This window comes from Equus asinus, chromosome 21, assembly GCF_041296235.1.
Source record: "Equus asinus isolate D_3611 breed Donkey chromosome 21, EquAss-T2T_v2, whole genome shotgun sequence".
Taxonomy (NCBI): domain Eukaryota; kingdom Metazoa; phylum Chordata; class Mammalia; order Perissodactyla; family Equidae; genus Equus; species Equus asinus.
Window position 1 is genome coordinate 25,886,251 of NC_091810.1, and position 27,037 is coordinate 25,913,287.

General features: G+C 34.6%; 1 protein-coding gene across 1 annotated transcript in view; it reads right to left on the reverse strand.

Annotated features, from left to right (window-relative positions):
- The window catches only part of CNTN6 (contactin 6), a 295,600-nt gene that overhangs the window by 37,764 nt on the left and 230,799 nt on the right, over positions 1-27,037 (reverse strand). Inside the window, exon 12 of the mRNA XM_014843193.3 lies at positions 12,580-12,707. Within this exon, the coding sequence (XP_014698679.2) occupies positions 12,580-12,707 (128 nt within the window). The remainder of the gene's footprint in view (positions 1-12,579; positions 12,708-27,037) is intronic.

The window sequence follows — 27,037 nt, forward strand, 5'->3', positions numbered from 1 at the left end:
AAATGTATAAGAAAAATCACCAGGGGCTGGCGCCGTGGCCGAGTGGTTAAGTTCGTGAGCTCCGCTGCAGGCGGCCCAGTGTTTCGTCGGTTCGAATCCTGGGCGCGGACATGGCACTGCTCATCAGACCACGCTGAGGCAGCGTCCCACATGCCACAACTAGAGGAACCCACAACGAAGAATACACAACTATGTACCGGGGGGCTTTGGGGAGAAAAAGGAAAAAATAAAAAAATCTTTAAAAAAAAAAAAAAAAAAAGAAAAATCACCAAACCTTTCTACCTCTGTACAAACATATGATTCTGCTTTCATTTGTCTATGATATTACAGGAAATGTTGCTAAGATACCGATATAAAGGAAACTAGCATAAAAAGAGCACTTCAAACAGGTGAAATAATTCTGTGATATTTTTCTCACTAGTTAACTTGTGAAGATTAGAAATAAATCCTTCTAAAATCTGGTCCTCTTCCTAATTCCTCAGAATCTCAAATTAGCCACCTGTTAACATATTAACTTTTTCCATTGCTCTTAAATTCTTCTATTTACATGCTTCAATCTGGGATAATATTCCTTCTAACTTTAGGAACTTTCATTGCATTTCTTTTAGTGCAGATTTGAAAATGATAGGTTCTCTGATGTTTTATTTGTGTAAAAGCTTCTTTATTTCACCTTCATTTGGGAGGATGTTTTTGCTGGGCCCGGAATTCTTACTGGTGTTGTCTTTCTGCCCATTGGAAAGGCCGTTCCGTTCCATTGTCTTCTGGATTCCCTTATCGCTGTTGCTGTATCAACTGCCAGTCTCATTGCTATTCTTTGGAAGATAATGTATTTTTTTTTAAACCAGCATGATTTTTCTTTCCTTTGGTTTCATGACTGTGTGCTTATTTAAATTTTCCTTTGTATTTATCCTAATTAAGGCTCATATAATTTCCTGAATAGGATGGCTGCTGTCATTTTCAGTTTTTTAAAGTCCGTGGCAAATATTTCTTCAAATATAACTCATTCCTCATTTTCTTATTCCCCTCTCTGCTCTTCTCTTCTATAAAACCAATCTATTTTGTTCTTAATTGTAGCTTTGTATTTTTCAGTTCTAGAACTTCCAATTGATTTTTAATACATGCCATTTCTCTTCTGAAAATTTCCATCTTGTCATCTACTTTTTAAACATATTAATCCCAATTAGTTAAAAACCCTTGTCTAATAACTTCTATATCCCTATCAGCTGAGACCTGTTGCTATTGTCTGATTTTTCTCTGGGTTTTGGTCATTTGGTCCTGGCTCCAGCTACTTCTGGTAACATTTTATTGAATGTCAGGTTCTGTAGATCAAAATGTGAAGGGTTTTATTTTGTTATATTTTGCCCAGAAGATTTATTTTTTTAAGCAAGCAATTGAAAAAGCTGAGTGCAGTTAGGAATTGATATGAATTGGGTCTGAATCTCAGTCATTTTAAGTACTGGTCAATTTTGGTTTTTTTTTATTACTACAACATAGTTCTTTAGGTTTCTTGATTCAAGATTGAGTTGTTTAGAGGATCTTATTCTATTTGGCTTATTCTGAGCCAAATTTTTGTCTTCCTTGCACTGTGAGGCTACCAAAATTTCTCCTTGATATGTTTTCCATTTTCTGTTTGGTTTCTTGTTTTCCTGATTCCTACTGCTTAGGAATTGACAAATTTCTGGAGAAGGAAAATCTTGGGAATATGGGGTTCATCTATCTGTGCCTTTCTCCAGAACATTGTCTCTCAAGTTACAAATGCCTAGGTTATTGTCATAATTCCCTCAAACTACTATTTTTATTTATTTTTAAAAGATTTTAACAATATTTTAAAAAAATTTTTAACAATATTTTAACAAAAGGTTGATATCGGTGTGATAAAGCTGCTTCAACTAGTCAGGGCAGAAGTTTCTCCAATATTATTAATGTTTAATAATAGATTGTACGTAGAGTTGGAAATATTTAGGCCATTTATCAGCAGGTTTTTAGATAATAGCTTGAACAGTATGATAATTGATGTCAGTTGGAGAAAGAAGTGAGTATCACTTTAGACCGAAGTAGAAACTCTTAACATAGAAATATATTAATAGCTTATTCAATCTTTTATTCAAGACCATTTAATTAGTTTTGAACCGTTACCTTCTTCCAGATGTACATAAGTATAATACTGAACAAACGAAACAACAGTGAACTAAGGAACCATGAGAGGATTTCCATCATAAGAGGCAAAAAATCTCATCTACATTTTAATAGGAACATTTTAGCTTCTAGAAGGGAGACAAAGATGCAATCAAGACAAATACTTTTGAGGCTATGGGTGAGTTTCTCAACCTCAACATTGTTAACATTTTGGAGCAGATAATGTTTTGTTGCATGCATGTGTGGGGGGATTCACAGTGAGGTGGGGAGGCTGTGCTGTGAATTATAAGATATTTAGCAGCACCTCTGGACTCTTCCCACTAGATGTCAGTACATCTTTCAGTTGTGACAACCAAAAATATCTCTACGCATTGCCAAATGTCCCGTGGGAGGCAAAATCAAGTTGGTTGAGCACCTCTGTGCTAGAGCAATACTCTGGGAAAGAGAGGGTGGTGGTTAAACTACAGTTTGGTAATTAAAGTGGTGTAAGTGATTAGATTCTGTAAGTATCTTGACACTGAGGCCATTTGTTAGACAATTTGATATGGATTTGAAAGAAAGAAAAAAGTAAAAATGACTACAAAGACTTGGCCTGAGCAACTGTTAGTATAGATTGTCATCAATATAGTGGGAAAAGGCTGCAGCCGGATCAAATCCAGGGAGTAGGAATTAGGGAGACAATATTAAAATGTAGTAAATTGGTACGTAGAGATGAAAAATTGGCAGTTGAATTTTGGGATTAGGGTAGATATTTGAACTGAGTGTACCAGTTTGGGAATTAGCTTATAGATGATATTTAAAATGATGAAATACCAAGTGAGTGGTAGTAGATATAATAGAGAACAAATTCAAAGACAAATCCCTGGCACACTCCAAATTTAGGAAATTGGTAGGATTAAGAGGAACAAGCAAAGGAAACTGAAAAGGAGTGACTCAAGAAGTAAAAGAAAAACCTGAGGAATATGATGCCCTCACAGCCAAATAAGGAAGGTATTTCAAGAAGGATGTGATCAACAGTCTGACATGTTAAGTAAGATGAGGACTGAGAACTGATCATGGTTACTAGTCACCTTGTTAAGAGCAGTTTTGATGAAATGGTAGGGAAAAAGCCTACTTTCATCAATTGAAAACAGAGTTGACCAGGACTGGAAAATCAAGCTCATATAGACTACTTTTCAAAACAGTTTTGCTATAAACGAGAATAGTCAAACACGACAGTAATTGGAGGAGAAGCAGGGTCAGAAAAGGACTTTTTTTCAAATGATGAAAGTAACAATATACAATTATGCTGATGGGAATGATGTGTTGGAGGGGGTAATAAAAATGAAAGAGACAGAGAGAGAAAGAACTGTTGGAGTGACATCCCTGAATCTGAGAGGGAATCATATCTGGTACACAAGTGGAAGATTTGAACTCATGACCTGTTATCTCCCAAATTGTGCTTTCTTGATTACTTGATAAATTTTGTTTAAACAAGAAATAACTAAAACTTGACTTTTTCTAAATATTAGTAGAGAAAAATAGTATCACAGTAAAAAACAGGATGTACAATATCTTGAAGAAGATAAGAGATTAAATAGTATTTATTTTCAGTTCTTTATAAATGTGTAATAAATGCTGCCAAAAAAAATTTTTTCTAAGACATAAATCTATCAAAACAGAGATCAAAAGGGGAGACATAATTTGAGAAACTGGAATGAAGTTGAATGATTTCTAGCTGAGTTGTCATAAAGCTCAATCCTATGCTGGCAGTGGGGAAAGCTAAGAAGAAAATTCATTTATTTAGCATTTCAACCCCTCCTTTTGGACCTTATGAATAGGAAGCAATTTGGTCTCTAGAGCGTTTTCCCATATCAACAGAAGACCAGCAAATTATGCTTCTGAGAGGATATGAAAAGAGAGTCTCTGAAATACCAGTCACCGAGCTTAGTTGAAGATGGGAGAGTCCTACTGAAAAGGTGAGAATTGAGGAAACACGTACATAGGGAGTGCTGAGATCCAATCTCATTTAGCTCTGAGGATGCCAGCTGCTGGGCCTTTTCTCTCCAGGCAGCAAACCAGGAGTGAGAGGTAGGGGTCAGCTGTCCTAAGGATCTGATGAGCCCAAGAGAAAAGATCTAAATATAGTGTCCTTAAGAGTTTTCCAAGGAAATATTCCAGCCAGATCATCTTAACGTAAAGTCCAATCGGATCCTTAAGCCCTCAAACTTGATCAGAGATTTCTAAAAGATTTTTACTACCCCATTCTTAAATACGAGCAGGCGACTGAGATTCACAGAGTATCTTTGTACACCTCTTAATAAAGGATAAGGATTAAAACAAAGAAAGAGAATAAAGTAGTTTGGGACAACAAGAGACCATGCAGGAAAAATAGCAAAAAGAAAAACTATCAGCAATATTTTTAGAGACAGAGAAAACAAGAGCAAGATATTATATGAAGGAACAGTCAGAAAATAAAAAGACACCTAAAAATTTTTTAAAAATAGCAAAAACAAAAATTTAACAGAAGTTCTAGAAGATAAAGTTGAGAAAATCTCCCAGAAGGTAAAACAAAAAAGCTATAAAATGAATACTAGGAGGAAAAAACAAACAAAAAACATACAGAATAACTGCATACATGTTTATAAACCATATCTATCTATCTCAATATCTAAATATACAAAATATAATAAACTACCTACACAGATAGATAGATACACACATACACACATACATACTTGTATATACTCATAGGGTACCAGTTTAGGAAATCTAACTGTCACATAATAGGGATTTAAGAAAAAGAAATGGAGGAAATTATTAAATTATTCAGGAAGATTATCCAGGATCAAGAAGTATGAGTTTCCAGCATGACAAAATTCATCAAATGCCTGGTATAAAGGTTGAAAATAGATTTACACCATGGCACATCATCATGCAAGTGTGGAATCCTGGCAACAACAAACTTCTAGAAAGAGAGAGAGAGAAAGATGTCACAAACAACATATCAAAAATCGAAGTGTTTTCTGCTTTCAGAGCAGAGTAACATCTCCAAATTTCTGAAGAATAATGATTTCCAATCTAGAATTCTATTTCCAACTAAACCATCAATCAAATGTAAGCATAGAATAAAGATATTTTCAAACAAAAGAGATCTCAGAAAAATTGCCTGTCTCCTGAATTCTTTCTCAAAAAATTGTTAGAAGATGCATTCTACCACAATGAGGGAGTATGTCAAGGCAGAGAAAGGCATGGTGTTTAGGCAGCGGCGCTCCCACGCACAAGGGCAGCCTGATATGGAAGGGAGACAATTGAGATAGCATTGAGGAATGAATTACTGTTAAGTCCTTAGGAAACTGAGCAAACAAACAAAACAAGGAAATTACTAACTCTAGGGAAAGTAAACACAGGAAAATTAAAGCTAATACTCTGAAATAAACCCTGCACAGAGAAAACAAACAAACAAACAAACAAGGAAATCAGTGTGATAGAGTCTTGAATTCTCTACCTCCAGCAAGTCAGAAATGGAGGAATTTTTAATCTTTATTTAATATACTTTTCCTTTTTGTACATATACTTGCGTAAAGTTAGGATGTTTTATATCCTCTTAGCCAAGTGCAAGATTACCTGCTCAGATGTGTTTTACAGATTAAAATTTACATGCAGCACATGGTATTAGATTCCACCACAGACAGAGTATAATTTAATTCCAATGCACGAAGTACCCAAGGCCAATATTTTCCAGTTTACCTGCAGGTACCATCTCCTATTTATCTTCCACTTCAATATTTAAATGATTTAGAACAAATACTAAAAAACTACCAAGAACCCCAGAGTAAATGAAACAAATGAAGAACCATCTAGAGAAAGTAATTGTCTAAAATCTGAGTTGTCTAAATGATGAAACATGCCTAAGCATTGTGCAGGGTAACACTGAAAAATTCCCTAGCAAGTAATAATGTAAAATGTAAACACGGATCTTCTATATTAACAAATAATAAAAACAGGGCCTGACATCTATTAAAAAGAGCGTGCACTGTAGATCTGCTTAATGAACTAGATTTGCCAACTACTCACTTTCAAAGCTGCTAATACATAATAGGCAATGACTATTTATGGCATTATATTTATATTTCTTATAGATAGGTAATGTTCACTCAGTCCTCCAATTGCCACTTCATGCAGGGCTGTAGTAAAACATCAGGGTGAAGAATTCTGTAGTTTTATAGGAGATGGAATTAGGGAATTTTATTTTTAAATTCAAATGTTTTAAAATTTAAGTATTTTAAATATCTTTAAATTTAAAATTAAATTTTATTTTGCCTGGCTACAGGACCTAGTAGAAAGAGGATGTTTCCTTCTGAACATTTTTGGGATGAGGGGTGACAAAATGAGAAAATAAAAGCCAAAAAAGGAAAATCAGATGAATTTGATTCATTTGATTAATTTTTCCCCTTCAGCACCTCACCTCCCATCCCATTCCTCTTTTGGGCTTCAAAGAATTTCCTAACTTCTTCCTTGAGTATTCAGAGTCCATAGACTGAGAACAGAGCTTGCCTCTGAGGGTCTTTTATGTCATAATGACACACATTATTCCTAAAAAATGGCACTAAAACATAAGTGACTGCTGTGCTGGTTTAGAAATACAATGACCGAGAAAGTTGCATCAGAATGGAATCAAGAAAAAATTACTGAACTTTCAATTCCTCACCAAATACTCAGAGCACAAGTATGCACAAGTTTGGGAGGGAAATTGAAGACAGGAATACTTACAGTACAAGATGCTTTTTTACTGCACAGACTAAGCCTACTGTTGGTTAAAGTTTTGTTTTGTTTCATTCATTTTTAATAAAAACAGAAGGTAGATAGCTAGTGGTTTAAGCCAAGCGAGAGAAGTCAAATACTAAAGAGTATATACTGTCTGATTGCATTTTGATGAAATCTATGCCAAAGACATCATAACAGTGGTTGCTCCTAGGAGTCGGTTTGGGGCAGAGATACATTAAGAAGGGACAAGATGGGAAGTTTTATAGGGCAATGGTAATGGTCTATGTCTTGGCAGAGTTTTGGGTTACACAGGCATATGAATTTGTCAAAATTCAGCAAAAGTACACTTAAGATTTATGTGTTTCATTATATGTAAAGTTTACTTCAAATGAAAAAGTGTATAAACAAATATTGAACTCTAAGGTATGAAAGCTGAAATCTTTGGGGGAAGTACTAATATCTGCAAGTTACTATATTTTTATTCCCTCTGGACTTTAAACAACGTTAATGAAAGTGTCTCACATAGTTATTATCACACAAATTTACTGGAAGAGAAAAAAGAAGAAAAAAAAAGTTTTGCCACTTACTAACACAGGGACCTTGGGCAAGTAGTTTTAGCAATCTATGCCTCAGTCTTTCCTTGTGTAAATGGAGATAATGATTATCTGCTTCAAAGTGTTGTTCTGGGGTTCAATGAGATGGTATACATAAAGCACTTATCACAGTGCCTGGAACAGAGCATGTATTTAATAAACAGTAGTTAATAATGATAATAATAAAGAATACAATAGCAATAAAAGCAAAAACAGACCCCTCAAGATCTCTTGCTAGTTAGTGAGAGAGCTGGTTGATCTAATTCCAAAATCTGTACTTTTCACCATGTTAAGAAGTGGTATATACTCAACTGTCTGGCCTCTTCCACTTGGCAGAAACCACTATTTATACATCATTTATTTTTATTAAGAATAAGCAAAACAAACTTTAATCAGTTATGTTTAACCTGTTCAGGGAAAAATATCTTGAACAATCAAAAAAAAAAAGATACAAATCTATAATTCATTAATACCTGTCTTTTACGTTATATATTATACAATATACTTTAAAACATACTGCTGCTTAACATACTTGGAAATTTTATCTGAGTGATATGTGACACATATTTGAAAGAATATGGGCTAAATTGTTATGAAGATCAAAATAATATTGGCATTGTTGAGTTTATTTAAATGAATTTTTTTGTTTCTTTGTTTCCACATTTTTCCTTGAAGAGTTTATGGGATTCAAATCTCAAGAATTTACTTAGCATTATTTTCAACATTAGAAGGAGAAAGAAAATTTCATTTCTAGCCAGTATAAAAATTCACTGTATATTTTTTCACCCTAAAAATACTTCCATTAGTAATTTTAAAATCAAAATCTTCTTTCTACTAAAATGCTTTAAATCATTCTTTGCAGAGAACTGGCGTATAGAATTAAACATTTGGGGGAAAATATTAACAGTAGTGGGAGACTTCTCCATAGTGGTCTTTTCAACTACTACAATATGACAACTACATTCCAATGTGTCTTGTTATTTCTGTGAAATTGTACTTTTGGTTTTCTAAACAAAGCTGGACTTCTTGATAAAGCTGGGCTCAACACCTCAAATCCTTTAAGCTACCTTTTTTGCCACAAAGCTTCCAATTATCTACCCATTTTGGAATGTCTCTTAGTAAATATGGAACCATATTAGTGAACACCCTCATTCTGCTAGAGAAAATGGATAGGCTACTCTCTATGCTGGTATAATAAAGACTTCTATCACAAAGAATAAACAACTAAATGAGCAGCAATAAACTTAATTTGCACATTAGATATGCTTTTCCAAGTTCCGACATTTTAGTTGAAAATAATGCTGAGGCAATGAGGCCTATAATTGAACATCCAAAACTTCTCCAGTGGGGAAACAAAAACAAATGTTGCCTGCAAACAAGATCATTTTTATAGCCTGCTGTTACTCTGCTTTTTAATAATTTTCCAAATGCCAGATAAAATAATTTCCCCTTTTATGTGATTTTCATATACCTCTTAGTATATGTACACATCGTGATTTTAATCCAAGTCCTCCAAAATGAAGACACAAACTCTCCTTCCTTTTGATTTCCTGTTTGTGCCTATGGAACACGTCCTCAAATTACACTGGGCATCTTCCGAGGCTCTGGCAAGGCTGGTGCTAATTGCACTCCCAATGTTTGAATGGAAAATTGCTTCATCCTGCTGCATTAGCGAAATAGAAATTTCCGACATACAGTGCAGATAACTTCAGAATCCTCTTAATGTAGATAAGCCATATCAGCTAAAAACTAAGCTGGAAAATATCTTACACTTGTAACTATTATCTTTTTATGTGTTATCTAACAACAACTTTTCTTGCATGACTGAGGCTGATAAGTAAATTCAAAGAGAGATGATTGTTTTATCAGCTTTACTGAAATTTCTCATTTGCTCCTTACCACTCTATTACCAGTAAGGTCACTATATGCTGATTTTGGTTTGAGAGATAAAATTATATTAGACTCTGTAATGATAATCAGATGAGCATTATAGTTGAGAAAATACACACACACACACACAAATATTAAATTATCTTAACAAACAGCCAGATGGCTACACTCATAATAGTGAAGAAAATGGTTGAATCAATGCATAGTACTATAATTCTTTCTCAGATTAAAGCTTCAGATTCGTAGATTGTAAGATAATTCCTTGGCAGTGATACCTTTTACATTTCTACATGAAAAGGAATTAGAGACAGTAGTTTAGTTAAGAGGATATGCTAATGATAGACTTATCTTAGAACTGTATTGGCACAGCAATCCCACAGTTTAATAAACATACATCACAGATCAATAATGTCACGTTTCTAAAGATGTTTTTATTTATACTGTAAACATTTTGTGTTCGTGTTATGTTTTAAATGTACATATTTGTGTTATTATGTATGTGTGTGTTTACTTATATTGCCGATTGTGGTTCTCAACAATGGCAAAGAAGTAAAAGATCACAAAATTCCCTTAAAATGAGATGTGGATATTTCATGAAGGTTAAAAATAATAAACACAATTTCCTTCCCGTTATTAGATATAAGTGAAAATAACTTGATATTTATGCATATTGAATAAGCACTTTTTGCATACGTAAATCATCCTCTGGTATTGTGATGAAAACACCAGAACAGTGTGTTCTCTCCATGAAGTCCTGGATTTTCACAAAGCTTTACATTTGCCCCCGCCCCAGCAGAGTAAGAAATTCTCTATTAGAAATAAATAGCTACGACACCCTAAAATAAGAGAAGTGACAGGATTTAGAAGTTTGCTATTTTCCTTCGATGCTTTTTATTACAAAGTATTCTAAGAAGCTTAAACCCTGAAAAATTGAAAACATTCAGATTTTAGAGCAAGGAATTCAGGATGGAATTTATCCCTGAGAAATAAGGAGTGTCAAGACAAGATCCTTTCACCATCAATAAATATTTATTGAACACCTATAGTTCTCAAGACTGTTCTAGGATTTGTGACATCTCTCCCTCATTTATGCTTCTTTTCTAGAGGAAGAGAAAGACAGAAAAAAAACTATAGATATAACAAATAAGTGAATTATATAGTTTGTAAGAAGATGAAAAGTACCACAGAAGAAGAAAGATTGAAAAAGATTAAGGTGACTAGAAATACAGATTGGGAAAATTTAATTTCAATAGTCCCAACAAAGAACATTAGAAATAAACAAAAGGCTATTTATTTATTTTTTAAACCAAGTAACTTTATTTAAACTAGTTTCTTACTTGTGGAGAAAATAGCGTACCTGGAGATTATGTTTTATAAAATATCCCAGAATATAGATCAACTTGTTTCCATCCTAAGAACTAGGAACCTATCTAGCAAACACATTGCTATGACACATCTGAAACAACCAATAGCTATCTTGAGAACTAAGCACAGGCTAGCTGCTCCTGAGTTTCTCATATTTATTGTCTTCTCCTTCTGTTCCCCCCCCCCACCCCGTTAATTACTAATAGTCAGTGTTATAGTGACAAAAGGCTTAAGAAACATTTGAGGAAGAGAAACCACTCATTCATCTCAATCTACTCATTAACTTTTTTTCTTAATCTCCGGGGTAAAAAGATCCCCATCATTGCAGTTTAGCAGCAAAACCATTGGTCCAGCTCGCCGATCACCAGTATTTTACAGAAACTTTCTTTGAGAAACTACATTTCTACAGCTGATATCTTCTATCCTTTATATTTCATATTTTAATTCCCCTGTACTTCCCCATACTTGGAAAAATTAACTGCAATGTCTTTTTATCTTCTGCCATACTTTAATTTTCTGCTGTAATAAAATGAGTGCATGCCACCTGCATCTTCCAATTTAAAGTGAAGTAATAAATCTTCTCTCTCTTTTTTTCTTAAAGGACATGTTATTTCTTCAAACATGAAGCGTTTACACTTTTCAGTATATAGGTAGTATCAAAAATTTTCTGGAGAAATGCCCTATCATTAAATATAGCCATAGCACATTCCTTGAAAATTAAGTCCATGTCTGTCTTAAAAATCAGATGACAATACAATCTTACGGAATTGAAGTTTTTCAAAATATGCCACACGTTGGATTTTGACACATTATATCAGTCAATTTTCCCCTGAGTATTTCAGACAATTGTCAGCATAATGTAATATGCTTGAAACAAAGTTGGCAGAAATATCTTCCAACAATAAATGTGAGTGTTTATTTTCCTTGAGACATTTTAAGGGATAGTTGAAGTGTAGCAGTTCACTACTTTTTATTGGATATATTTATTTTTAATAGAATTCATGATAAAGCACCAATTGCTGAATTTAATCATTTGGGTTTAATTAGTTGCTCAAACCACTTTATCATGACAGTCATTTTTATCATCCGGGCAGTAATGAAATGATAAAAGTGACATGGCTTCCAGTAAACATACTAGTTTTATGAGCTGAGATTCAATAAAGTAGCAAAGATGGGGAATAGACACTTCCAGTACTAATTACGTCCCTTGGTGATATATGTAGGTACATTTGGATTGAGTCTGAAGAATAGAGTATGCAGTTTTACCATCCCGAATTGTATGGGCTTATCTGTTTACTGTGATGGGAATATAATAATGACTCATATGGACACTAATATTTTAATTTTTTCTCTTTGAAAAGAACTGCTTTTAAAGAGTATGCAAAAGAGACTGCATTTCACTAGTTATGTACTTAGAGTTACATAAATAAATGAACTGCTTATATACTTCACAGTCTTACGTCCAGGTAAAAATGTCATACAAAATGATAGTTTCTGAAGGAAATTTAACCAAGGAAAATATTATCCTCTAACTTTATCAAAATATGCATGGCCCCCTACACAAAGGCATTTGTGAAAATTCAAATATTTTAGGTGTAGGTTTTAATTCTGTCTAATTACCCATATCCGCTAACAGCATTTCAACTGCCAAAGTATTCACGTCTACCATGCTATCTCACTGGCAAAGTGAACATGCTGTCAATGAATATGGGAGCATAGCTCTTAAACAAATTGTGAAATCAAATATTTCACATATATTATATGATGCAGGTTTGACGGTGGGACAGAGGTCATGATATGCATACATATCTCTAATGTTCGTCAGGCACAAATGAAGATAATAAAATACCTTTTACGACTAGGCTGCCAGTGTTCCTCGCAACACCAAACTGATTTGTAGCTATGCAAGTATATGATCCGGCATCTGACCTGGTAACGTTATATATCTTGAGGCTGCCATCCTCCAAGAGACTCACTCTAAAAAGAAAATATATAATTAAAGGAAGTAAGGCTCTTTAAAATTGATGTCTTAACCACTTATTTTCATTTTAAAACATTACTTAGACCATGGATGTGTTTGATAATATGAATGTATTCCTTTCCTATTATTCTGTTCTTAATTGTGAGCACTCTCTGAATCCACATGTTAGAATAAATGGCATTTGCTTTTATTCTGATACAGCATCAATAATTATCATGCTATAACTTGAATTATCATTGTTGATTTCAATGCACATTAAAAACCAAATGAGTGCTTGATGCTACAATGGCCATTTGCTTGATTAATAACAAACGCAATTATTTATTGTGCATTTTGAAATGTCAATTCCCTGGTGAAAATTGAACTTGGCATTAGGGAAATACAAGCTAATTTTCACATTGTTTAGTCTGTGGCTTTATCAACCTGCTCTGATTTAGCACTTTCAGCCACCAAACAAAAGAGTTCTCGACTGACAATATTCGTCAGTGCTAATGAGTTGAAGGAACCATCCGTATGATTCCATAGCCAAAGGGGCCAGGTCCAGCTTATATGGCCTATCCCATCACAAAGGAGAAGAGAGGAGAAGGAAAAATGAACACTTCATGAATCAGACTGAATTAAATGTTCCTAAAATAGGTACATTCATATAGTACACAATGGAAGGAGAACTATTTAAGAACTTCCAATTTTTCATCAAACAATCCCTGTTAAATTTTCTCTGAAACTCAGAAATAATCAAATGCAAACATCAGAATGTTGTTTTAATCAGAGGAAATATCAAGATTTTTTTTTTTACAAAATTACAGGCAAATGTTTTAATAAGGAGACAAAAAAAAAGAGAAATTAAAGGCATGTACCCAATTTTATGTCTTATAAATTTAATTAAACACCTTTTAAAAACACAGCTCTAAAAACTAGTGGGTAGTCAGGATTGTACAAGAATATGTGATGAGAGGTAATTGGTAATGACGATAGTTTTAAAGGAAAGAAAGGCAAGACAATTGCCAAGCATGTCACATTCATTAACAATAACAAAACAGTATTTGTTTCTCAAATATATCATTGTTTCTAATATGCATATCATACAAAATGTAGCTAATATAATTAATTACCCAATTTGAAACACAGAGAATATCAGCCAACTGTAATTTGTATGAAACCAGCTGCTGGTGTTGGGTTTATTACTAGTGATGGGTTCCACATTCTGTCATTGTGAGTGGAAATGGCCACATCTGGGTTTAGAATGCTCCATGGCACGTAATCAGATTATTTTTTAAAGTCGTTATCTTGGAGTATTCCCCAACAGCAGATATTTGATATCTTATTTAATTTCCCAAATGTCCAGATTTCTTGATCCCAATTTACATTAACAATTTAATCATCCCATTATTGACACAGTAACAAAGCTATTCTAGTATGCAGCAAACTTCTGGCCAAATACAAATCTTTATCTGATTCTACTAGAAGAGGTCAACGTGCTGGAGAGGATGTGGAAAAAAGGGAACCTTTGTACACTGCTGGTAGGAATGTAAATCGGTAAAGCCACTATGGAAAACAGTACAGAGATTCCTCAAAAAATTAGAACTAGAACTACCATATGATCCAGCTATTCTACTTCTGGGTATTTACCCAAAGAACACAAACATACTAATTTGAAAAGATATATGCATCTTTGTACACATATCTTTATGCATTCAGCAGTATTCACAATAGCCAAGACTTGGAAACTACAAAAGTGCCCATCAAGAGATGAATAGATAAAGAAGCTGTGATATATACGGACAATGAAATACTACTTAGCCATAAAAAATAATGAAATCTTGCCATGTGCAACGACATGAATGGAGCTTGAGGGTATTACGCTAAGTGAAATAAGTCAGGCGGAGAAAGACAAATACCGTATGATTTCACCCATATGTGAAAGATAAACAAACAAATATACTGATACAGAGAAGAGATGGGTGGTTACCAGAGGGGAAGGGAGATGAGAGAAAGGCAAAAGGGGTAAAGTGGCACATGACTATAGTGATGGATGGCAACTAGACTTTTGGTGGTGAATGTAATGCAGTCTATACAGATGTTGAAATATAATGATGTACACCTGAAATTTATATATGCTATAAACCAGAGTTACCTCAATTAAAAAAAAACAGAGGTCAATGTGAGAAGCATTTGGGTACATCATTTATCTTTAGAATTTAGGAATAACTAGGAATTTTCAGCAGCATAGAAACATTAAATTTTGACCAATAAAACATTTTAAATGATAAAAAATATATCTGCTAATATCTAAAGCCCATCAGGCAAATTTCCCAGCTAGTTATGCCAATGTTTATATGTCATATAATTTTTCACTTGAATTTCAGAAAAGCACAATTCATGTAAATGATGTTTTGGTATTACCCCGAGTCCACCACCCTTTTCAGGCTCGTGGTATTTGTTCAGTAATGTTTGTTAAATTGAACTGAAATTGTCATCATTGAAACTGATGATTTCTTCTGAAATCTTAATCAATTCATCAGTATTTCTCAATTGCCTCTTACTTTTTGAGAGACTGAGAAGGCAAACTAAGACTAATAAAAGTTAAGATCTGCCCAAAACTAAACAGCTAATAAGTATCAGAGAATGAACTGAAAGCTATATCTGATTATCTCTAGCACTCAAGCTCTTTACAGTACTATCACTTCGCTCTAATTACAGTAAACTAATTCTGCGTGTTAACTATAATGTTTAGGAAGTTTCTGAGTCATTGTTAGAGGCCCTTAAGACAGTCTTATGTTTTTGCTTCTCAAAATACAGTCTCATCTCAGACCTACTGAATCAAATTTTGCATTTTAACAAGATATCCATTCGTTGGTATGGACAGTAAAGTTTGAGAAGCATTGGTCAATTCATTATGAATCAAACTTTAGTCTGTAAAGATTGTCTTTATTTCTAAGTAACAACGTATTTTGTTTTCACAAGATCAATACACAAAAATGTATCAAAGAATAAAAAATGTTAGATTTGAATGTTTTATGAAAGTAACAAAACTGGTAATGAAACTGATTTAACATTTATTAAAAATAGATGATTAATAAAATAATTCTCCCTATAGATCTATCATATGGAAGGCCAGAGATTTAATTATACTTAGAAATTTTACATCAGGATAAATAGCGTAAATATTTCTTTTTTTTTTTTTTTTTAAAGATTTTATTTTTTTTCCTTTTTCTCCCCAAAGCCCCCCGGTACATAGTTGTATATTCTTCGTTGTGGGTCCCTCTAGTTGTGGCATGTGGGACGCTGCCTCAGCGTGGTTTGATGAGCAGTGCCATGTCCGCGCCCAGGATTCGAACCAACGAAACACTGGGCCGCCTGCAGCGGAGCGCGCGAACTTAACCACTCGGCCACCGGGCCAGCCCCAATAGCGTAAATATTTCAACTTATCATTTAATGTTTTTTTATTAATAAGAGGTGTTAAAATGTAGTAAGAAAACTTAATCTCTGACAATGTAGATGGAATCAAACCACCTAATCATAGCACTAATTTTATGTAGAATAATTAAACAAAAAATATTAAAGAAAAGTGTGAATTTCCAGTTCTGTCACATATCAAAACATGGCTTAGGAGAAATGATTAAAAAGAAAAAGAAAGAACACTCAACTAAGATCAAACTGTACAAAGCAATTGACATTTTCAGAAAGGAAGAATGCACATGTAAAAATTAACTGGAACATTTTAATTGATGATTTTGGTAACATTCATGGAGAAAGATAAAGACTGACTTTATCTTTCTTTTGGGTAGTCTAAAAGATACTTTAAAATGGTTTCTGGAGGATTGAAAAGGACATATTAATAAAGTATATTAAAAAATTCCATCTTTTTCTATGTAAGCTTCTCTAACATTTAAAAACAAAACAGCTGCATGTATAGATAAGCTTGGCTATCTGAAAAAAGTGAGAAAACATTCTGGTGATAAAAGTGAGATTTGCATGAATAATTAGCAAAAATAATATAGTTATAGGGAAGCAGAAGACCTTAAGTGACTGACGACATATAATATGTATATATATTTACATTAGGACTTAATGCTGAGATTATACTGCTAACAGACTATATATCATAAAAACAAAGACTGAAATATCTGAGCAACATGGAATAAGGTAAGGCTTCTAAAAATTCAATAGTAATTTAAATGCTAATTTAAATGACTGGAAATCGAGGAATGCTAAGGCTGTTTTTTCCTTCTAAATTTATTCAGCAAATATTTGCTAAATGCCTACTATGTTCAAGGTACTACGTTAGCTCTTACGATAGGGATGAGAGAAATAGAGACTATTAATATGAGGCGTCCTCTTTTCCATGATAAAACTCATTGGTCAAAATATAAGCAGGTTACGAACTATTATTGCAAACTGACTCTGCACACATCTTCTGCTAAATTTATAATAAATGTTAACTCATTGAATACTTAAGTCAAACCTCTAGGCTCTCTCTGTTGTTATCATCCCCATTTTACACGTCAGGAAACTGAGGCATAGAAAGAAGGAGTAATTTATTCAAGGTACCCACAAGGCGGCGTGGCCAAGATTCTAATCATGTCTTCCACTTTGGAGCAGGAAGTACTTATTTTAGCAAGTGTTCTTTTACTTCAAGCTTCCAAAGCAGCATAGTTTACTAAGAGTGTAGTTACTAAGAGTACAAACGTGAGCATTATATATATATATATATATATATATATATGAAAGTATATATATATACATATTTAAATTTTATTTGCGTAGGAAGACCCTTAATATTGGAGGTTCTTAATCTGACCTTTAGGGAGTCCAATGACTCCCTGAAATGAGATGAAACATTTGTGTTTGTGCACCGATGCACATTTTCCCGGGATTCTAAGCTTTTGTGAAATCTTAAAGGTGAGTCTGATATCCTCTACTACGGTAGAGTTTTCACCATAAATGTGAGGTAATGATGATGATATTAACACCAAGGATTATTTTTCTTCTTCTTTTGCTCCATTCTAGGCAATAATGGTGCTATTGGTAGAGCTATTAGCAACTACGGAGTTTGAGGTCAACTGCTTGTGACTGAATCTGAGCCTCAACATTTAATATTTGTATGAGTGGGGCCAAGTTACTCAATAGTCCAAGTTCTTAGCTTTCTCTTCTGTAACATGGGGATATTAATATTACCTGTGTCACAGAGTCATGTGGAGTAAATGATATAAACTGTTTAAAGTGCTCAGCACTGTGCCTGGCTCACAGTTAGCAGTCAGTAGGTAGACTTTTAATGAACCAGTTTGTTATTCTGCTAAAGGATGTAAGCACTTCTGTAACTCCATGAACAGTAACAACAGGAACAGGAGGAAGTATTTTGTCACAGTTCAGCTTGAAGAAACGAACTTGAGAGGCATCTGCCAGGCTTCCTGAAAGGAGCCTAATGCTAGAAAGACTGTCAGCAGCATTGTTTCACTGCCTGAGACTCTTGGTTGAATTCATGCAATTTCCTTTCTGTGTATTTGTCAAGTTAATCTTTATGATCCCCAATGTTCTCGTTTTTATTTGGGAATGATAACAGGGTTGTTAGGAGAACTGAATTAATTAAATGCTAGCTAGTAATCTCATTCTTATTCTTTGTTGATACTAGTCCTTGGTCTTTGCTTTCAATGACTCAAACTAGTATTTTTAATTCTTGCTTTGGTTCTTGCTTGTGCCCGATGTCTTAAAACCCTTTCATCTGAGTGGACTCAGCAGTGTGTTTTGTGACTTTAACTAACATCTGCCTATCAGTCACTGGACTGTTTTGGTTTTGGCGCCACTGAGTTCTGATACTTGACTTACAGTGTATGTATGTTTCCTCCTTAACTCTTCCCCTGTAATCATTTCACAGTTCAGAGATAACACTCTTCCTCTCAAGTCTCTGTTCTCAAATATTCACTTAGTTAGAATGTTTCAACTGTTCACACAATCAAATAGAAAATTTTCCCCCAAATTGCCAAAGCTTAGTATTCTATTTAGATGATTAAATCACAAATTAAGACATTTGCAGTTAAAATGTTCTGTAAAAATTATGATTTAAAGACATTTACATGTGTAGATATATCATGACCATTCAACAATAGAGCAATTAATAGTTAGCAATTGTAAGGTACCACACTATTCCTCTAATTGCATTCTTGGCAATAAAAGGTAGAAATTGAGAACTACAATCTATGTCCAATAGTCAAGTGTCATTGGTAGAATTTATAGTGGCATTAGAAAAATAAAACAGGTAGAAAACTTAGCACTAGCATATGTAAACATTTCAATGTTAACTGATAACTTGAAGGCAGACTTTATGGAGTGATGGAAATTCCAGCATTTCCATCTCCCCACCAGGGAATGCGAGCAGCACAAATGGGAAACAAAAGTAATAGATGCCGCACCCATTTGCCTGATTTCAAACCCTTTGCCCTCTACTTGATGCGTTGTTGTGAATAGAGCACCAGGAAGATAGACTAACACGTCAAATGAACTCACAGGACTCTTCCACCTGGAACATGTGTATTCAATTTCATGTCACTTCCAGGAAGTGCGTAAAGACAACATAATGTCTTTTTGGTGAGGAAGATTTGCCCTGATCTAACATCTGTGCCAATCTTCCTCTATTTGTATGTGGGATGCCACCACAGCAAGGTTAATGAGTAGAGTAGATCTGTGACAGGGAGTTGAACTGCAAATCTGGGCTGCCAAAGCAGAGCACGCGGAACTTTAACCATTCAGACACCGGGCCGCCCCAACAATGTAACATGTTTACCCTTGCTTTCCTGAATTGCATGTGATATCTGTTCATTAAAAACTTCAGAAATATATAGAAATATAATAGCATTCACATCGAGTTTATCACTACAGCTAATCTAATAGGTATCCAATCTTTATTTATTTACATATAGAAAACAGATCTATATGTATAGATTCCACGTGGATAGCAAATGAAGAAGGTTCTGACTTTTTTTGTTTTATTTCAGTCATAGCCTATCACAAAGTTTCAGGACATAAAAGATTAGCAACAGCTAAATTTCTTAAACTAAGAGAAATTAGGACATTGGGCAATTACAATTTCTTGTTGCTGAAACTAGAGCAATACTGCTATTTTTATAGTTAGATTATTAACTGGAGTATTGCTTCCAGTTCTGTCTAAAGATAATACTGTAGACCATGAAATTTTAATTGACTGTCTAATTTTACTGATATCTAGAAAATGTAAAATAGATTGGATTAAAATGAGTTAGATAAGAAGTAGAAAAATGTGTATAAATTTTGACTCTGTACAATTTAGGTTTTAGGTAAAATGTCCCACTGGAGTCTTATTTTAAATCAAATATTGATATTACATTTCAATAATTTTAGCACCTGATTATCGTGTCTATGCTAATCTCACCGTCATTTAATAAGCTATCTTTTAAAAATTCTTTAATTTAACAAGCTACAAAAGATGCCTGACATGATCTACAAATAAGTAAATGCCAAAGCTTGCTCATTTAAATCAAAGTAAAGAGTCTCTTTTCCATCCTTTTATATTAACAACTTTAAACAGCTCCAATGGCAATTTTACACAGAAAATATCTCACACCTCTAGCCAGGGCAAGTTTAAAGATTTAATCAATGGATTAACAAAAACCCATTTTATCTTCCTTATAAGATGATCAGAATAGTAAAAAAAAACCCAAGAGGTAATCCCAAAAAAAGAGATAACAAAAAGGAGAAAGAGATAGATATAAAATACAAATGAAGTACTATCTCAAGAGAGAGAAGATTGAATGGGCCACAGAAACTAAAATCTAGCCTCTCTACTAAACGTAGATCATCTTTAGAAAAGCACAGTATACTTACAATCTTTAATCAGTTCTAAACAAGAGGAAACACATGCCAGAAAATTCAAGAAAATTTATGGAAGACATTCTTAAACATGTTTTTCATCTTTTTAATTTTGTCTGCCTTTTAGGAAAGAGCACAAATATTCTTTTCAGGAAAGGGTTGAAGGGTTGTCTAAGTCCCAAAGAGGAAACAAACGTTCATAATTCACAAAATCTTTCTTAGAGTACACCAGTAAACCCTTCCTGGACATGATAGATGAAAGCCTAGAGTCTCTTCCCAAGTATCTAGCAGAGGATTTGCACTCCTATCCGCTTATCTCAATGCTATCCATCCTCCCAATCCTGCTTTGATTCTGACTCTTTCAGACACAACATACGCATCCCCTCAGGTTCTCTTAGTGCCATTGGCTATCAAAAGTCCAGATGATGCAACTGCATCAGCAAAGGGGCAGCCAGCAGATAAATCCCTTTGTCCTTCCTTCCAAAGACTGTTTTCAGGTAGTTTCTGTCTGGAGACAATCTATGTGGGTGACTAATGCCGAGCTACTAGATGTCTGTCTCTGTGGCTTAAAGTGAGTCAGTGGCCAGCGTAATAAAATATGATTCTGCATTGCTGTCCATATTTACCTGCCTCACTCTTAGCTTTGCTTCTTAGGGAACCTGGGCTAAGATATGCAGCTTTCTCTATGACACTCCTCCTCCCAATCACTACTGTTCATAGTATTCTCTCTCTCTCCAAATATTAAAGATTGGTAATTTTTTCCACATCAATAAGCTGATATGCAAGGAGGTTTAAGCTTAACCACAGCCAGGATGCAGGTCTTCTGATCCTGAGTCAGTGTTTTTTCTATTGAATTATTATCTGGATTATTACGCTACCTTGTATTTTGAATTTTTTTTTTTAAAGATTGTCACCTGAGCTAACGTCTGTTGCCAATCTTCTTTTCTTTGTTCTTCTTCTCCCCAAAGCCCCTCAGTACATAATTATATATATTTTTTTAGTTGTGGGTCCTTTTAGTTGTGGCATGTGGGATGCTGCCTCAGCATGGCCTGATGAGCGGTGCCCTGTCCGCACCCAGGATCTGAACCAGTGAAACCCTGGGCCGCCAAAGCAGAGTGCACGAACTCAACCACTCGGCCATGGGGCTGGTCCCCTTTTTTTTTTTTTTTTTTTTTTTAAGATTTTTTTCTTAGGGCAGTTTTAGGTCCACAGTGAAATTGAGAAAGGTACAGATATCCCCTATGCCCCCACACATTCATAGCCTTCCCTATTACCAACGTTCCCCATTAGAGTGGTACATGTGTTACAAGTGAAGAACCTACACTGACACATCATTGTCACCCAAAGACCATAGTTTATCTTAGGGCTCACCCTTGGTGTTGTATATTCTATGGGTTTGGAAAAGTATTTAATGACATGTCTCCATCATTATAGTATCATACAGAGTATTTTCACTGTCCTAAAAATCCTCTGTGCTCCATCTATTCATCCTTCCCTCCCCCAATCCCTGGCAACCACTGAGCTTTTTACTGTCTCCACACTTTTGCCTTTCCCAGAATGCCATCTAGTTGCAATTACACAGTGTATAACCTTTCAGACTGGCTTCTTTCACTTTGTAATATGCACTTAAGATTGCTCCATGTCTCTTCATGGCTTGATAGCTCATTTCTTTTTAGCACTGAATAATATTCCATTGTCGAGATGTACTACAGTTTATTTAAGCACTCACCTACTGAAGAATATCTTGGATACTTCCAAGTTTTAGCAATTATGAATAAGGATGCTATAAACCATGGTGTGCAGGTTTTTGTGTGGACACAAATTTTCAAGTCCTTTGGATAAATATTAAAGAGTGCAGTATCTGGACTGTATGGTAAGGATATATTTAGTTTTACAGAAAGCCACCAAACTGACTTCCAAAGTGTCTATATCATTTTGCATTCCCACCAGCAATGAATGAGAGTTCCTGTTGCTCCACATCCTCTCCAGTATTTGGTGTTAGTGTTCCAGATTTTGGTCACTCTATTAGATGTGTAGTGGGATCTCGTTGTTTTAATTTGCATTTCCCTGATGACATGATACTGAGCACCTTTTCATATACATATTTGCCATCTGTATATCTTGTTTGATGAGGTGACTAAGGTCTTTGGCCCATTATTTAATTGAGTTGTTTTCTTTTCCTTGAGTTTTAAGAATTCTCTGCATATTTTAGAGAACAGTCCTTTATCAGATGTGTATTTTGCAAATATTTTCTCCCAGTCTGCAACTTGACTTCTCATTCTTTTGACATTGTCTTTCTCAGAGCAGAAGTTTTTATGTTAATAAAGTCCAGCTTATTATGCCTTTCTTTCATGGATCTGCCTTTGGTGTTATATCCCAAAAGTCATGGCCATGCGCAAGGTCATCTAGGTTCTCTCCTGTTATCTTCTAGGAGTTTTATAGTTTTGTGTTCTACATTCAGGTCTCTCATAATTTTGAGTTAATTTTTGTGAACGCTGTAAGGTCTGTGTCTACATTAATTTTTTATTTTGCATGTGGCTTTCTGTTTATTTCGGCACTATTTATTGAAAAGACTATAAGGTATACCTCGGAGACATTACAAGTTTTGTTGCAGACCACCACAATAAAGTGAGTATTGCAATAAATTGAGTCATACAAATATTTTGGTTTTCCAGTGCATGTAAAAGTTATGTTTACAATATACTGTAGTTTATTGTGTGTAATAGCATTATGTCTACAAAAACAATGTACACACCTTAATTAAAAAATACTTTGTTGCTAGAAAATGCTAATCATCATGTGAGGCTTCAGCAAGTCCTAATCTTTGGGCTGGTGGAGGGTCTTGTAAAAAATGCAATATCTGCAAAGCACAATAAAATGAAGTATGCCTGTATCTTTTCTTCATTGTATTGCCTTCGCTCTTTTGTCATAATTTTCTTTTTAGACAAGTTTCTACTTTCTGAATAGATTATAAAGCTAAGTTCTTTGATGCAAGTAATATAAGGGTTTTACGACCATGGACTCTAAAGTTAGCTTGTTTTTGGTTTGTGTCTGGCTCTTCTGTTTTGGCTGTGTTACATTGGAAGCACTTGCTTGATTTATGTGTAAAAATTACATATAAATGGGGATAACAGTAGCAATAACATCAGTTTGTTTTGAGAATTAAATTTAAAAATGTATTAAAAATATCAAGCATAAGTCTAGATGACAAGGTCCTCCAAACGGTAGCTATTTTCTTCATTTCTTTGTATTCTCTCAGAATATCTACAATTTTTGGGGGTGGGGGGTGAGGAAGATTGGCCCTGAGCTAACATCTATTGCCAATCTTCCTCTTTTTTTGCTTGAGGAAGACTGTTACTGAGCTATCATCTGTGACAATCTTCCTCTATTTTGTATGGGGGATGCTACCACAGCATGGCTTGATGAGCAGTGTGTAGGTCAGCGCCCAGGATCCAAACCCACGAACTCCAGGCCTCCAGAGTGGAGGGTGCAAACTTAGTCACTATGCCACTGGGATGGCCCCAAGTACACCCACAATTTGTAAGTACTCAGTATGACTTTTCTGATTGTACCTATTGTGAAATCTTTAGACTTGTCTTTCTAGGCCCAGATGTAAATTTATCAATCTTATCAATAAATTCGGTAAACTAACAGAAAGTCTCTTAGCCAAATAACCTCTTTATTTCAAAATGAAAGCTAGTTATAAATATAAATAAAGTGGTTGCTTGGCTAAGTGACTTTCTGTTAATTTGCTGATGTCCTTTAGAGTAGAAGAGTTGAGGTGAAGAAATACATTCAAATCAGTCTTATCAAGGACAAGACTTGAGTATACAAAGCAAATCTTAATCATTCTTTTGTATAGTTCCAATCATGAAACTAAAGTTTTAATAAAGGCCATAATAAAATCTTTTTTGAATTATTATTAACACAGACCCTGATGAGGGGTTCCTAAATATTTAATTAATTCATAGAAAATACAGCGATTATATCTGTATTATTTTTTCAGCTTCTGTCTTAGTTCCAGGCAAACAATAGTGTTTCTTTCGTCCCTTGAATTGAGTTGCATTAGATATAGTGTGTTTAAATTTATATATGTAAAGGGAAGTCAGTGAGGTAGGAAAAGTAAACAAAAATGAAAACCTCCATGAAGTGGCAACACCAGTTGGTAGCACAAATAAATTCAATTCTGCCATGTTTTGTCAGAAAGCATATTTTTCTCAGGGACCTCAGGGAAAAGCAAGTATATGCAGGTGCCAGTAACTTGCCCTTTTTTCACCAGTGTCAGCAGATTAGGGGAAGATCTATTTTAAACATATTAAATAGCTAAAGATATGCTTCTCATGAGCTGATTAATCTAAGATGATTTGGGATCAATATACAGGTAACTGAAAGGGCTTAACTAGCAAAGGTTTGTTTAGAAGTGTTACCTGTAGATTAGAAATGGACTCATACACATTTTAATTTACATGGAAATAACATCACGGGTGCTAGTGTCTAATTTTTTAAAATTCCTGGTTTCTGCCTAATGTGTAGTTGTTGATGTGAACAGCCAAATGTTTCAAAGTTAAGTCTTTGGTTCAACTGTCCTAAACTCCAAAGCAGAAACCAAACAGTAGATATTCAGGCCTCAGAGTTCATCAAAATGTGACTCTGTTCAATACACACAAATAATTTAATCACCAGCTTTGCAGTGCTCCACATACAACACAAACACAGATTCAGGGTGACTGAATTGTGACACAAATTAGGAGATGGTGGATAAGAGCAGTTGCTAAATAACATTATTATTTGGTGTCATGATGTGTCTTTATTTCGACAGCATGCCGAAGATTGTGCTGCTAGGCTGATTCCCATAAAATGTTAAGGAAATGTGATTTAACATTAACAAAACAGCATCACTTGGAAGGCTTAGCTAAATTAATCCAGTGAAAGAGGCCTAAGAGGAATATTTAGCAGTTCAGTAGAAGAAGGGAAAGATAAAGAAAAGTGTCTCCATTTGCTGCGGTATTTTGGGATGCCTGAGAAAACACAAAAGGGAATTAATACAGATTCATATGCTAACATGCCTTACAGTCCAAGCGAATCAAAAGAAAAGATAGGAAATTATAAAGTTGGCAAAGGACAAAAAAGTTTGTGAACATAAGACTTAAAAGAAATTTTTAAAAAGTACGCTCCCAAAATAACTAGAGGAGAAGCGATTGAAAACACAATGGGAGAGAGGGCTGTGCAGAACAGAACGGAGAAGTCGGAGCATTATAAGGACGTTTCGGCTACATTTTCACTGCATTTATAAGGATAACCCTATTGTGTGATTTCCTCAAGGCTTTGAAATTTTGCAAATATTAAGTTATATCTGCAGCATACTTTGAGATAGATAGATGAGATTCAAACACAGCCAGCTGACCTTAAACTGGTAAATTTACCCTGAGGTCCTTGGTTTCCTCAGGTATAAAAAGTGAGGGAGTTAGGCTGGAACATCAATGAGTATCACCCTTTTTCGCTCCAGCACCATAATTTGGTGATTTTAGAACATGGGTATCTGGGAAATGCTCCTCCCTACTATCTTGAATGTGGTTCTGAAAGTGATGCTTGCTTGTGACATTTCCCCTGCTGGATCTCCTTTGGCTCCTAGACCAACTTGGATGAGCCTCCTTGTCTGCTAACTTTAACTCTTTCTTCTTCTTAATTATAATACATAATTTCATACGTAGATCAAGTCTTTTATCAAGCTTAGGGAGTTTATCCTTGTTTATTGAATTTGCATATCTATGTCCATATGTCACCAAAAATCATTTTGTATGTTACATTAAAAATCCAATCAGTTATTTGAACATTGTGGATGCGGGATGCTGAGTCACTAAGAGAACTGATTTATTTTATTTTATTGATGTGAATTAAGACTCCATCTATCAGTATTCTGACAAGAACATATAGATGTAGTTTATACCTTTCATTAATGTAAAAATAGAATTTGACTGTATGTTTTCAAAAGAGTTTTTGGTTTAACTGAAAAAATAAGGAACAAATAACGTGCGCAGTAGGATGATCTGCCTTTAGCTCCACAGATGGGCAGAATTCTACACCAGAAAACTAATTAAAGGCCTACAATGTGGTGTTTAAGTTTACACAGAGATTTGGAGTCAGAGCTTCCTGGAATCGAATGCTCTACTGTCACTTACTAACTGTGTGACTGTGGATGTGATGCTTAACTTAGCATTAGTTTTATCCATCTAAAAAATATGAATAAATAATACCCGCCTCTTAGATATCTTGTAAATATTAAATGAAATAGTGTATCTAACATCTTAACACACTCTTTGCCCATGACAGGTACTCCATAAAGGATATTATTATTAACATTAATTATACGAGGAGACTCAGTGTCAAGTATGAGAAGAATAGATTTCTGGCTGTATTGATTAATTTAATCCAAGATAGAATAAAAATGAATATAATTAATATATCCAAGCATCTCCTAAGTAGT